The sequence below is a fragment of the Ahaetulla prasina genome, chromosome 3 (assembly GCF_028640845.1).
Source record: "Ahaetulla prasina isolate Xishuangbanna chromosome 3, ASM2864084v1, whole genome shotgun sequence".
NCBI classification, from domain to species: domain Eukaryota; kingdom Metazoa; phylum Chordata; class Lepidosauria; order Squamata; family Colubridae; genus Ahaetulla; species Ahaetulla prasina.
In genome coordinates, this window is record NC_080541.1 from 109936056 (window position 1) to 109950798 (window position 14743).

Sequence of the window (14743 nt, forward strand, 5' to 3'; positions counted from 1 at the left end):
ATGACCCCTTACAGGGACGAGCTGAGGAGTTTAACGGTTATCTATACGATAAAATCGTTCAGCTTCGGGATAGTTTTGACCAAGATTGCAATGATCCAGCTGAGATGACAGAGACACGTCTTGTTGAGGTTATTTGGGATGAGTTTGAGTCTGTGGCTCCCGAGGACATGGACAGGTTGCTGGGGAGGTTACATGCAACTACATGTTTACTGGACCCGTGCCCTTCCTGGTTAGTGCTGGCTGCTCAGGAAGTGACACGAGGCTGGCTCAGGGATTATAAATGCTTCTTTGATGGAAGGGTTTTCCCGCCTTGAAAGAGGCGGTGGTGAGACCTCTCCTCAAGAAGCCTTCCCTGGACCCAGCTATTTTGGGTAATTACCGTCCAGTCTCCAACCTTCGCTTTGTGGCGAAGGTTGTAGAGAGTGTGGTTGCATGGCAGCTCCCTCGGCACCTGGAGGAAACTGTCTATCTAGACCCGTTCCAGTCTGGCTTCTGACCCGGTTATAGCACGGAGACGGCTTTGGTCGCGTTGGTGGATGACCTCTGGAGGGCCAGGGACAGAGGTTGTTCCTCTGCCTTGGTCCTATTAGATCTCTCAGCGGCCTTCGATACCATCGACCATGGTATCCTGCTGCGCCGGTTGGAGGGATTGGGAGTGGGGGGCACCGTTTATCGGTGGTTCTCCTCCTATCTCTCTGACTGTCGCAGACGGTGTTGACAGGGGGCAGAGGTCGTCCTCGGGCGCCTCACTTGTGGGGTGCCTCAGGGTCGATTCTCTCGCCTACCCTGTTCAACATCTATATGAAGCCGCTGGGTGAGGTCATCAGTGGTTTCGGGGTGAGTTATCATCTGTACGCTGATGATACTCAGCTGTACTTTTCCACCCCGGACCACCCCAACGAAGCGGTCGAAGTGCTGTCCCGGTGCCTGGAAGCTGTACGGGTCTGGATGGGGAGAAACAGACTCAAGCTCAATCCCTCCAAGACGGAGTGGCTGTGGATGCCGGCATCCCGGTACAGTCAGCTGCACCCGCAGCTGACTGTTGGGGGCGAGTTAGTGGCCCCAAAGGAGGTGATTCGCAACTTGGGCGTCCTCCTGGATGGACGGCTGTCTTTTGATGAACACCTGGTGGCCATCGCCAGGAGGGCCTTTTACCAAGTTCGCTTGGTTCGCCAGTTGCGTCCCTTCCTTGACCGGGATGCCTTATGCACGGTCACTCACGCTCTGGTTACGTCTAGGCTGGATTATTGCAATGCTCTCTACATGGGGCTGCCCTTGAGGTGCACCCGGAGGCTGCAGTTAGTCCAGAATGCGGCTGCGCGAGTAGTAACGGGAGCCGCTCGTGGTTCCCACGTGACATCGCTGCTCCGTAGCTTGCACTGGCTTCCTGTGGTCTTTCGGGTGCGCTTCAAGATTTTGGTAACTATCTTTAAAGCGCTCCATGGCTTAGGACCCGGGTACTTACGAGACCGCCTGCTGTTACCTTTGCCTCCCACCGACCAGACGCCTCACAGAGAGGGTCTTCTCAGGGTGCCGTCCGCCAAACAGTGTCGGCTGGCGGCCCCCAGGAGTAGGGCCTTCTCTGTGGGGGCAGTGACGCTCTGGAACGAACTTCCCCCTGGCCTGCGTCAAGTGCCTGATCTTCGGACCTTCTGTCGTGAGCTCAAAACATATCTATTTATTAAAGCGGGACTGGCATAATTTGTGTTGAATTTTAAATTGGGCATTCTTAATATTTTTAAATTTTTAAATCTAAATTTTAATAATCAGCCTTTAAAATTTGCTCTTTTTAAATGTTGTTTTAAATTGTATATATTTTGTTTTTATTCTGGCTGTACTCCCTGAGTCCTTCGGGAGAAGGGCGGTATAAAAATTTAATAAAATAAATAAATAAATAAATAAATAAATAAAGTCCCATACAAAGTCTTTTATGGGTTGATTACCTTGCTTCATCACCTTTATGGTGGCTTCACTTTCATTGATTTGGTCTGGGTCTTCAAATCTGGCCCGGAGCAGCACAACAAACGCATCTGCATCATTTAATTCTGCAGCGCCTTCATTGTGCAGCTGGGCTATCCATGCAGAAGCCTCCTTTTCATTCATCCCATCAGAAATCACCGATACCAAGTCCCGATATAATTTGTATTGGTCTCCATACCGATCGATATGAGCCCACACCCTGCTGAGGAAGTAAGCCAGTTGTGTGCCATCAAATGTTGCTCTGAAGCAGGGTGGTGTCAGCCTCACAGATGGAATGGGCCTGGCGATGGGCAGTTGCCAGGCCCTGTGGAACCTGTGGCCAAGCTGCTGCTGGTTGCTGGGAGGCCCTCTGCTGAGGGAGAGGGGCCAGCGGCTGAGCTGCTTGTTGGGCTGCAGAGGGGGGAGAACTCCAGCCAGCTGCTGGATTAGCCCCCCCCCCACCTGCGGTGCTGGGATCATTGGGCCATCCTAGGGTCAGCAGGATCCCTGGAAAATTGGAGCAGATGATGCTGGATACCACTGACATTGGATCCACCCCTGGCCAGGAAAGAATCCCCAGCCTGGGGGGATGCAGTCAGCAGGAAGTAGCACAAAGACAGGCAGGCAAGGGAGGCCAGCAGGGGGTTTTTGCATTCCCCATGTGGGCTGCGTCTGATGTCTCCCAGCTGCGGGATGGCCCTGCTGTGCAGGAGAGTCGATCATTTCACCCCTGGCCAGTAGGGAGGTGCCTGCACCCCGCTAATTCCTCCGCCCGGTCCTGGATGGGGGAAGGTGAACATAGACTGCAATAAGCTTCATCTCACTTGAGGAGATTGGGAGAGGGGTGCATAACTTCCCACTTCCATCCCAAATGCTCAGGGAGCCCAGTCAATGATTGGCTTCACGATGGGGGCAACAGATTTCACCACTCTGCTCATGGGGAGACTTCGCTGGGCTGGAAGTGGCATAATATCCAGGCGGTCTCTCCTCTGGTCCCCTTTCTGGAGTTGGATCAGACTGGCAACTTTTCCAGGAATCCAACTCCTTGGGCCGAGCGCCTAGCCTTTGGGCCTCCTCTGCAGCCTCAATGGAACGCACCATTTCTTCAGAAGGAGAAAACTCAATAAATCCTTGAGTATCTGTCCCCACAGCCCCCTCTGTAATCTCTTCTTTCTCCTCCATCTTCACTGAGTCTTCGCACCACTCAAGGTTTCGGTAGATGCTGGGGCTCAGCCCCCTTGACAGTCCCCTTTCGGGGTGCCGTTATGCTTTAAGGGAGATTCGGGTTAATGTCAGAGAAAAAAACCCAACTCCAAGTAAAAACTCCGAAGCAAGCATCTTCCAAAGTTCTATTTACTAGGATAGGTAAACTGGCACATCTGGGAAAACCCGAATCTGAGAGGTCCGGGTTTTCCCTCAGTAAATCAAAACCCCCAAAACCATCCCCTGACTCTGCAGTCAATCACATGCTCCAATCACTAATAGTCCCATCTCGAGACACCACTCCAACCACTCCTTTTCCAGATGCAGGATCGGCCTGACCTTGACCAACAGGAAGAATGCTATTATGCCTAAAGACAACCCCTCTACTAAATCCCCACATGTCCATCACATGGTCCAATCAAAGCACCGTCCCAACTGGAGATGCCTCTCAGTCACACCCCTCCAGGTTTAGGGCAAGATGTCCTTGACTCTCTGAGAAAGGAACGTTATTATGACTATATATCACCCCTGCTCTATACAATCCCCCCTCCCAGTTTCCCATAGCACTAAATGTGGCAGGCTTGAAGGTCCAATGCAAAAGATGGCTTCCAGGCCTGACACCTTGGTTTTTATGGAAGATTTGTGTTTGATGACCTAAAATCTAGAAAGCCTTGCAGTCTTCATAGCCTGGTTTCAAAAACTTCTTTGAGAGAATGTTTATGCAGGAATTTATGTTAAGTTAATCTTTCTAGAAGTATAGAATGTGATATGGGTTTTCCTCAAGGACTAGCTTTCAAACAGAGATAACAGGCCATCTAACTTGGTAATGAGGCACAAAGCATCCAGAATTCTCATCTGACAGAAGCCTGCTTTATGTACAGTAACTGACAGTTTAAGGACAGTTCATGTCCTACATTTGAGGACAAGTTCTCCAATTTTCCTTCTAACTTCTTCCTCAGGTCATTCACCATCCTACTTAATAATTTTTCTTCAATTCTAACATTTGAGGGAAAATTACTGAGTATGAAGAACAAATGGGCCAAGAAGAAGCTAGAAGAAAAATTCGGGAATCTGTCCTGAAATACGTTAAGCTGTTTACGAAAACAGAAAAAAATGCTCATATTTGCTAGAGGTTCTTCACCAAACTTGTTCAGTTTTGTATAATAGTCCAGCCAAATGAAACATTATTTGATTTCTCCAGAAACTACAGCCAGTTTATTCAAAATTTCATGGAAATTACTTAGCTCTGATATCTTTTCAATCTTCTCTCCAAGTCTGTGTTCTTCAAATCTATGCTTGCAGCTTCTTTAGAAAGCTCAGCTTCCTAATATCTGATTCCATATGGCTCCTACCATTTAGAATAAGTAGTTGCATTTCAAAAGGAGCGTCCTGGAACATTGCCAACAGTTTCTGTTGGTATCATTAATCTTCTGTTGATCAAATCCTCAATGTTGCAAACAAAATTCAAAAGTTGTAATGTAAGAGGAATTTCTTGTATTTTGGGAGAAAAATGTGTTAAGGTATTTAAACTCATAAAATTTAGAAAAATGTTGATAGAAATAACAATTAGATACATTCTCTGTGGATGTGTTCTCTGTGTTATGTAATTATAAATCTAACTCTTGATTTTGTATTATGTGTAGAAAGAAAAGAATTTGAGCTTGAACCAACTTTTGTCTCCATCTAAATCTATACCTGGTCCAGAATGAAAATAAAACAGAAATTAAGCAAAATTCCTATTGCATTAATTTTTTGTTTGTTTTTATATTCACATGTCCTCAGACTCTAGGTAGAATACACAGAGGCTCCTCCAATTTAATTAACAACATTGTAAGTGAATCTCTTGCTGTAGGCCATTGATAGTGGATGATCCACCATGTTTGTTTTAGAGTCCCACAGCCTAACTATTATGCCGTACTGATAAAAACAATGAAAGAAAAAAAAGGAGGCATGAAACTTTTCAGGAATTAAGCCACTTTGTGATACGCTTGGCCAGGCTGGCGAGACTTGATAAGAATTGGGAATTCAATACTATTTGGAGTGTTGTCCAAAGGCAATTTGATTGCTTTGAGAAAGGATTTGAAATTTCCTACCAGGGTGGGGTGATTTGTAGCAGGTTCTAGCCTTTGGTAAGTATTGTATTTATCCTGTTTCAGTCAAACAATTCCACATCAGCAAAAGCATCCTATGGGAGAGCTTGAAAGACTCTTTTTGTCTCTTAATATTGCTCCTTTGTTGTCCTGCTGTAAGCCATTATTAGTTGTTATGAGAGCAATTGCTTTCAAAGCAACAAAAAGGTTACTAGAACAAATACATGTGGTCAAGCTGTCTTGAGGATGTGTATTTAATTCAAAACCTTTGTTTTTAAATTTGTAGGTAAAACAGCCCAATGCAGACTGGCTGCCATCAAAACAACCAATACTGAAGAGGTATTATAAGGGATGGGATGGTTGCCTTATTATCTTAGGAGAATAGTTGCTAAATATTTTATGAGTGCTTATCTTATGGCTGGATATGTCTTTTTTATTTCTTATGTTCTAGTTCGCAGAGCCTAGAGGATGTAGGAAAAGTTTGGAAAGGAGTTCAGAAAGACCATGATAGATTGTGCACTTTGGTCACGCCAATGTCTGGTGAGTTTTGAATAACTGAACCCTAAAATCTAATGATTTCTATAATTTTTGAGACAATGAAAACCTCCCTAAGATGTTCACCTCCTGTCTTACTTTGGCATATGTATATATATATATATTTGGTTTTTGGATATTATTTCTCAGCCAAACCTGCCAAACCAGGGTTGTAAGAATAAGAATAAAACTGACAGGGAGAAGCAAGCAAACAAATCTATAGCTGATATAAAATAATGTCCCCTTCTAGTTGAGCTGAGTTCCAGGTAACAAGTCTATGTAGTTTCCTTGACAACAGCACAAAAGGGATTCTTCTGGGATGTTCTTTTTAAAAAGATGAGTTTTATTGATGTTTATTATAAGATAAAACATAATGAAAATAAAGATTAAGATCTTTTTTTAAAAAAAGGAAAAGAAAAAGCACAGTAAAATACTAGTACAGTTACAACCTCAACTTTTTACATTACTTACAATTATTACAAACTAATTCCACAACTGCACAATTATTAAATCTTCAAACTAAATTCTAAATTTCATTTATTTCACACATATATATGTGTGTGTGTACGTGTGCCTGTGTGTGTCTGTGTATGAAACAGGAAAAGAAAAAAAAACATTTTCAAACCCATTTTATGAGCACAAAAACATATGTCAAACCAATAAAAAAAAATCTATCCTAACTCCCCCCAACTTTTTCCCCCCAAACTCTCAATCTAGTTTCTAGCCCTGATATGTTTTCTGGAAGCTTCCTACTCAACTATTCAAGGTGACACAGGGAGTGCCAATTGTGTGTGTTTCTCTCTCACTCACTCACTCTCCCTCCCTCCCTGTCTGTCTGTCCATGTCTGTGTCCATATTCATATTTCATTCATTCAAGGACTGGCTTTCAACTTCAGAGGAACCCCAAATCTGAGGCAAATTGAGGCATTGTCGGAAAGATTTTTATTCACCCTAAGCAGGGTAATTTGCCTTAACTACTTTTCCCAGTTCAAAATCTCCACAAACCTTTATCATATTTCTTTCACTTTTTTGTTAAAGCACTTTTTTTATTTCTTTTTGACAATGTTTATATTTCCATTACTATTATCTTTGTGTTTTGCTCCTTCCCCACTCTTATTTATCACTAATTAAAAATAAAATTTAAAAAAGAAAGAAAAGAAAGAAAGTTTCTGGTATTTGCTTGGGTGTTCAGGAACTGACAGGTCTCTTCTTACTTTTGAATGATCTTTGCAAACTTATTCTCATTGATCTGATCATACCTTTTGCATGAATTGCAAGTTAATAGAACAGAATAGGGGTGAAATGTAAAAATGTTTGCTACTGGTTCTGTGGGTGTGGCTTGATGGGCGTGGCTTGGTGGTCATGTGACCGTGTAGGCGTGGTCAACTTGATGTCACTCATTGTTACCGTGTTTCCCTGAAACTAGGACATGTCCGGATTTCGAGCGCATGCAGTAAAATAGGCACCCCCTGAAAACAACCCCCCCCAAATACTTAGATGCGCAGGGGGGGGAAAGGGAGGGGGAACATCAGCAGGCGAGATTTGGTGAGCTGGATGCACCACTGCCACTCGGGAGGAGAAGAGAGAGAAGCGGCGCTGCGAGAGCTCCCATTTCTCGTGTTTCATGTTTCATTTCTCATCTCTGCAGTGGTAGTACATTCTGCTTCCCAAATCTGGTTTGCCGATCTTCACTGGCGAGCGGGAGTGGCAGGTGGGGAGGGGTGGGGTGGTGGAGAAGCAAGAATTCTGCCGCTCGCCCAAAACCCAGATCTCCTGTTTGCCCTGCAGGCTCTTTAAGAGGAAAGCGCTTGAGCCAGTCCATGGCTTTTGCAATCCAAGCCAGCGCTTCTGCTCCCGTCTGAGCGGCATGTAACTTGGATTCTCTCTTTTAAACTCTTCCCGGCCGTCCTTTTGTTCTTCGCTTCGGCCCCAGAAGCTGCAACTAACCCTCATCCCTGGCTGGGGGGGGGGGGGTGGTGGTTCGGGAGAACTTCAGCAAGGCTGGCTGGGCAACCCTCGGGGCAGAGACCCTCACCCTAGCCCCTTGGCTGCTTTCAGAATGGTCGTGCAAGTCCAATCCAACCCAGTCCAGCCAGCTTCCTTGGTTGGCAGCTGGGGAAATGGGGTGGGGGGGGGAGAAGATCCAAGAAGAACCCCCGGGCTGCCCCACCATGCTTCTCTTGCTCCCTCGCCCTCTTTTCACACTTTGCCTCGGTCAAAGACCCTCCCCCCCATCTCTCACAATCCTTTCTCTGAAAGCCAATCGTATGGAGCTTCCTTGTGTACAGGCTTGCCAGAAACTCTGCCTCCTTCCTGCTTTGTGCTCTGAAGCCTTTCTCATCCAGGATACCATGGAGCCTGGCGGAGCTGGCCAGAGAGGCCAATGTCAGCCACTGGAGAGCCTGAGAAGACACATGTTGTTGGCCTTCACGCCCTGCGCCATGTGAGCCCTGCTCACTTCCCTTTTGACCTACTATACACCAGGCATTGCCTCCGCTTGGGAGTTGGACTTGGGACCCTCCTTCCGGGCATCCTTCCACCCAACCAAGCCCTGCCAACTTTACGGGAGTGGGAGTGGAAGAAAAGTTGGGGAGCTGCCAAGATTGCTAGAGGCAGAGGCCTGAGACACACTGGCAGAGCAGCTGGTGGATGCTCCAGCACCAGTCCCCCTGCCAGGGGCCAAGGTTTTGAGCTCCTGCACCTCAAAAATAATAACACTCCCCTGATAATGCCACCCTCTTGTGCTTTCTTCCTTCTCCCGCTACGAAACAAAAGCGAATGGTGGCAGGGTTCTTCGGGCAGGCGGACATCTGCAGCCAGGCAGGATGGGAGGGTGGTGAGAGTGGCGGCGGCCCCTTCCCTGTGCAGTGCATGGAGGCGGTGAAGATGGGCAGCAATGGCAATGGTGGGGGCAGAGCTTGCCTGGGCTCTCCTGCCATCCTGGAACTGCACCAGGGAGTTCTCCTGTGCGGCCGTGGTGCCGGCACCAGCGACAGCGGTGGCAGAGCACACCCTGCCCTTCAGGGATCCGAGGGTGGGTAGGCTGGCCCAGAAGCAATGCGCCCCCATAATGGGATGGATGCTGGGGGGAGGCAAGTGGGTGGCAGTTGACTAAAGGCCCCATGGAAGCCGAGCGTGAAAGCCAAGTGCACCAGGCCCAAAAGGCGAGTGAGCTTCGCCATGTTCCCCCGAGCCCGAGCCCAGCGGGTCTCCCTCCCCACTGCCGCAAGTAATGGCTTACCTTCTAGATCCATGATGGTGAACCTATGGCACATGTGCCACAGGTAGCACGCGTATTCATGTTGGCGGGCATGCAAGCTGGTATGCATGCGCGTGCTGGCCAGCTGATTTTTGGGCCTTCTGGGCCCACTGGTAGTAGGGAAACAGGCTGCTTCCTACCTGGGGGTGGGTGGGGAAGGCCCATTTTTTGCTTTCCCCAGGCTCCAGAGCCTTTCTAGGAACCTGTGGGTGGGTGGCCAAAACAGCCTCCACCCCGGAGGCCCTCCAGAGCCCAGATATGGCCCTTTTGCAAACTTCCACTGGGGCTGGAAATTGGCCAATGGGCCGTTTCTGGCCTCTGGAGGGCCTCCGGGTGCGGGGTGGGGGTGGGGAAGGCCATTCTGCCCCTCTCAAGGCTCCTAGAAAGAATCTGGAGCCTGGGGAGAGCAAAAAACGGGCCTTCTGGTCCCATTGGAAGTTGGCAAATGGGCCCCTTCCCAGTCTCCGGAGGGCCTCTGTGGCAGTGGGGAAGGTCGATTTCGACCCCCCAAGGTTCCTAGAAAGGCTCTGGAGCCTGGGGAGAGCAAAAAATGGGCCTATTGGGCCCACCAGGCCAAAAGTGGGGGGGAGCACAGGCAGTGTTATATGTGCATGCATATAATTATGGGTGTGCATATAATTATGGGTGTGCATATAATTATGCATATAATTATGCATATAATTATGGGTGTGCATATAATTATGCATGTGGGCCAGGGGTGAAATGCTCCTGGTTCGGATCAGCTCGCCCGATCCGGTAGCGATGGTGGCTGGTGGTTCGGAGAAAAGGTAGCAAAAATCCCTGGTCCCACCCCGCCCCTGCCTCTGCTGAGCCGCGCCATCATCAGAGGTTTGGTTTTTTTTTACTTTTAAAAGCAGTTTTTCTTCAGCCGAAAAAATGCTTTTAAAAGTTAAAAAAAAAGTCTTTGATGATCCTGTGGCTCGGCTGGGGTCATCAGAACCTTTAAACTCTTTTTTTTAACAACCTCTTCGGCTGAAGAGGTTGTAAAAAAAAGGTTTTAAAAGGCTTCTCTGGCAATCCCAGATGAGTTCCTCACCACCAGAACCTTAAAACACATGTTTTTTACAAGCTCTTCAGCCAAAGAGCTTGTTAAAAGAATTATTTTAAGAGGTTCTGGGCTGCTATGAGGCAACTTCACCTGGGATCGTCAGAGGAGTTTTTAAAGTCTTTTTTTCCTCTGGTGATCCCAGATGAGTTGCCTCATCATCACAGGCTTTTAAAATCATTTTTAACAACCTCTTACAATAGTCCCCACTCATGCCCACCCAACGCCCCGTCCCCACTTGCCTTATTGCTGCTTCTTTCGGGCTTGTAAAGCCATGCTTTACATCAGTTGCATCAGCTAGCAACTGAACCTGCCTGCCTGCAATCCATTTCCTTAGTGAGCAACTCAATCTGCCTGCTTTGCTGGCTAAGGAACTTAGTAACCTTAAAGTTACTAAGGTTGGAGACCCCTGATCTAAAAAATATAAATAAAATAAAATAATAAAATAAATATTTGTGCAGCTTTCTGAGATTTGGTGTGTTTCTGAAGTGTTTCACTCTAACTACACAAACAAACAAAATCTCACAAAGCTGTATGTGGCATTTTGTGTGTGTGAGTCAGTTGTGGTGTGTGTGTGTAAAGTGTGAAAGTTGGTTTTTGGTTATATACTTTGTTTATTATTTTATTATTTTTATTATTTATTGTTATTGGCCACGCCCACCGAGTCATCTGACCACCAAGCCACACCCACCAATTAAGCCACGCCCACAGAACCTGTAGGGAAAATGTTTAGATTTCACCCCTGGTGTGGGCACGTGCACACGCGACATCCCCCCCACACTCCCCACACTTTTGGCACGCGATGGCAAAAAAGGTTTGCCATCACTGTTCTAGATCCTCCACTGGCATATTCGGCATCCCCATCATTCCAATGGACCCAGTGCATTGGTAAGGCTGACAGCAGCAGCCCCAAGACATCCACCTGGTGCCTGCCCTCCTGGAAAATGACCACCACCTCCACTGCCCTTCTCAGCCCCAGCGCAGCAGCTGTGTCTCCACCAAGGGTTGCCCTTTCACTCACTGGCTGGGCAGGGCTTGATGCTGACCTTGGAAGGCAAGCAGGTGTGGGGGACTGCCAGGAAGGCAGCATGGAAGGCAGGCAAGCATGGCAGGGCTATGGGGAAGGGAGTAGGCTGCTAGCTCCCTTCCCCACAGCACTGACATGCTTGCCTGCCTTCCACATGGCCTTCTGCTTGCCTGCCTTCGCAAGCTGGCCATAAGAAGGCTGTGTGGAAGGGAGGGAAGCATGGCAGGGCTGCGGGCCATGGACCAGTTTGGGGGAGTGGCCAGTCAGCGATTGCTACCAGGCACCCAAACTCCGCTACTGGTTCTCCCGAACCAATCCGAACCAGTAGCATTTCACCCTTGGAACAGGATATCTCAGGTGCTGATTGAAAAGTGGAATAGGCTGTTTAGGGACTGAAGGCCAAGAATAGGTCTTAGTGAAACTTGGTAATACAAAGGATTGTTATGAGTTTGGGGAATGCCATAAAATTATTCAGTAACTGGCTTTTATATCCAAAAGACAAATTACTGATTGAGATATCTATTATGGCCAAAATTTGTAGTTCAGTCTTGGAGGCACTGTGGCTAGGACACCTTAAAAATGTATCTTTGAGTAAGGAAGGAATAATTAACTTTCCTTCCTCCTGTTGCAAAAAACTGCCATGTTCTTCTAGAGACCTGGCACTGGTTCTGCAAGTGATATAGTGCCGAATGGTTTTGTAATTTCTAAATTCAGAAATCTTTTAGATCTATTCTGATTTAGAATAATGATAAAAGGAGAGTTTGCTGCATGGCAGTGGTTGAGTACCAATTTTTTTCTATGTTACGTAACGTTATAGGTGAAAGACAGACAAATCAATGACAGAAGTAAGTAAGTAAATAAATATATGGTACTCTTCCTGCCAGCAAAATTGAAGCTCCCATTTTCCTGAATCACTTTCTGATATGTTGAACTTCTTAGGATGAACCATTCTAACAAATTGATATATTGCTGGAGTATTAGGTTTTGCCCATGGAGTGGATTGGGAAGTCTACTGTCTGTGTTTACCCGTATATGGATAAGGAAATATAATATTACACACACAGGTAACAAACCACACTATTTAACAAATGTTTGAAATTATGACAGACCCCCAAAAGCTATATATCACCCCATTTCAAAGTTATGATGGCTGCTGTGGGTGTTTGGTCATTTGCTCTTATGACCGACCACAGAGTCACTGCAGTGCCCTCCTACCTCTCTCTCCCCCATCCCAGTGCTTTGGCCTCTTCCTCACATGCTCTTCTGAAGCTCTCCAGACCTCATGTTGAATGAGTCCCCAGCCAAGCAGCAGCATTTTGTCCCACTCCTTTGTAGGCAGGACAAAATGGTGGCGACCAGAGAAATTGCTTCATTTTGCTGCACAAGCAAGCAGTTTGTCTTGGGGCGATGTGACAGCATTTGAGCAACTCAAATGTGGCTGTCATTTGTGGGTGGGGACAAAATGGCGTTTACCAGACAAACTGCTCCATTTTGGGGTGCCTCCTGAACACATTTCACCTAATGACTGCTGCAATATGCAACTGCAATAGGCAGGCTCCGTTATGGCCATATCTCAAGGACTGCCTGTATACAGATAATCACTGTGACTGGCAAATTGGTTGGTAAGTGCTACAGTTGCTAAGCAAAAAATCATATGGGTTTATGACCTTACAGTATTTCTCATTTGGTTGTTAAGTGGAGTACTACAGTCATGAAGTGAAACATCACATGTCTACAACTTAGAATTTTACTTCCATAGTCTCTATTAACGCTTCTTGTCGCAAGCTGGTTGCAAAGCATGTGAATGGCTATTACGTAACCACGGGACACTGAGACAGTCATTAATGCGAGGATTGGCCAGAAAGATTTTTTTACACCATTGTAACTTCAAAGTTAGTGGATAAGTGAGGAACATCTTTATTCTGCCATGTACAGATGCATTTTCTTTGTCTTGGATATCATACTTTTCTTAAATTGAAATATAATTTACAAAAATGAAGCATTTACCCGGCATCTTCTGTAAAATGGACAGTGTTTGATGTGTGTGTTTTATCCAGAGGTTTCCCTCTATCATTAAAAAAAATTGTTTTTCACAGAACATAAGAAGACATCTGGTCCCCCTAACAGCATACGGACCCCTCCATATGCACCCCTGTATTTACAACATATTCCTCCTCTGGATTATCAACACAATGTATATATTCCAGGAACCCCAACAACATCTACCAATAAGGACGGCTCTGTATTTCTGGAGCAGGAGGCTAAAAACAGCTTCTCCACGTTTGGAAAGAGGAAGAAAATGATCAATTATTCTGATAAGCATGACAGCATGGTTATTAACAACCTGAAATAAAGTTTCTTTTGCAGACCGGCAGGCATTGCAAACCATGCCTAAATATTTCCATGGTGCTGGAAAACTCCGACTTTAACTCTGTATGTGATTGTACATAATATAAGGGGCCAAGAGTACTTACCTATAAGCTACTTCCCCTGAAAAGACGGCAAAAAGTGAATGACGGTAATGTCAAGACATAGGAATGACTGTAATTTATAATGAAGGCATGGATATGTCTCCATGGACCCAGGTGAATGCTAGCTCTTGGAATTGGAGAAAGGAAAAAAATAAAATAAAATAGAATGGACATAACATAACATTCCCCCCCACCATGTTTTCAGAGTTCTGGTGGCTGCTTTGTGTGAAGAATGCAGCACAACTGGCAAGTTGAAAAAGAACATAAAAGAATCATTTGTTTTACACTATGGAATATAATAAATGATTGGGAAGCAGGACAATTGTCTGAAATTAAAAGAGGCCATGGTATACACCTTTCAACTTTTAGCAACTTTCCCCCATTTTGTATATGAAGTAATTCTTTTTTGTCTGTGAATGTTTCAACACTGTCTTTCATTTTGTTGTGTTGTTAGCACACTTAGCCATATGAAAAATTATGGAAAGCTAAAACTACTTTTTGCAACATAGAATTTGTGAGGGTAGAAGTAATGCTTAGCAGAAATGCATCTATTTATTTGATATATTTCACCCACTGATAAAAATATTTTCTCATTATTACATACATTTGGATTTAAAACAAAGCATCTTTTAAAATGGGAGGAGCCAGTACTACAGCCCGTAAAGAGATATTGGGGTGGGAGCAGTAGTGAAATCCAATTTTTTTTACTACCGGTTGTGTGGGTGTGGCTTGGTGGGCGTGGTGTGGCTTGGTGGGCATGGCTTGGTGGGTGTGGCAGGGGAAGGTTACTGAAAAATCCCCATTCCCTCCCCACTCCTGGGGGAAGGATAGTGCAAAATCCCCATTCCCACCCTACTGGGGCCAGCCAAAGGTGGTATTTGCCGGTTCTCCAAACTACTCAAAATTTCCACTACTGGTTCTCCAGAATCTGTCAGAACCTGCTGGATTGCACCCCTGGGTGGGGGAAACCCTCCAAGGAAAATGAATGTTTTTGATATCCTACCAGACTCTGCCAAGCAATTTCTGCTATCTTCTGAATAGCAATTCTATGAGACTATTACATTCTATTGAATGGATGTTATATTTTGGATCAATTTACAGCCAAATTGTTATCGCTTTCCTTCTCCCTTCAAC

General features: G+C 45.9%; 1 protein-coding gene across 1 annotated transcript in view; it reads left to right on the plus strand.

The window, feature by feature from the left end:
* LOC131194986 (protocadherin-10-like) overlaps positions 1 to 14289 on the plus strand; it is a 31756-nt gene extending 17467 nt beyond the window's left edge. The window contains exons 2-4 of the mRNA XM_058176613.1: positions 5539 to 5591; positions 5704 to 5792; positions 13235 to 14289. Of these exons, the coding sequence (XP_058032596.1) occupies positions 5539 to 5591; positions 5704 to 5792; positions 13235 to 13491 (399 nt within the window). The 3' untranslated portion in view covers positions 13492 to 14289. The remainder of the gene's footprint in view (positions 1 to 5538; positions 5592 to 5703; positions 5793 to 13234) is intronic.
* The last annotated feature ends 454 nt before the right edge of the window (positions 14290 to 14743 follow it).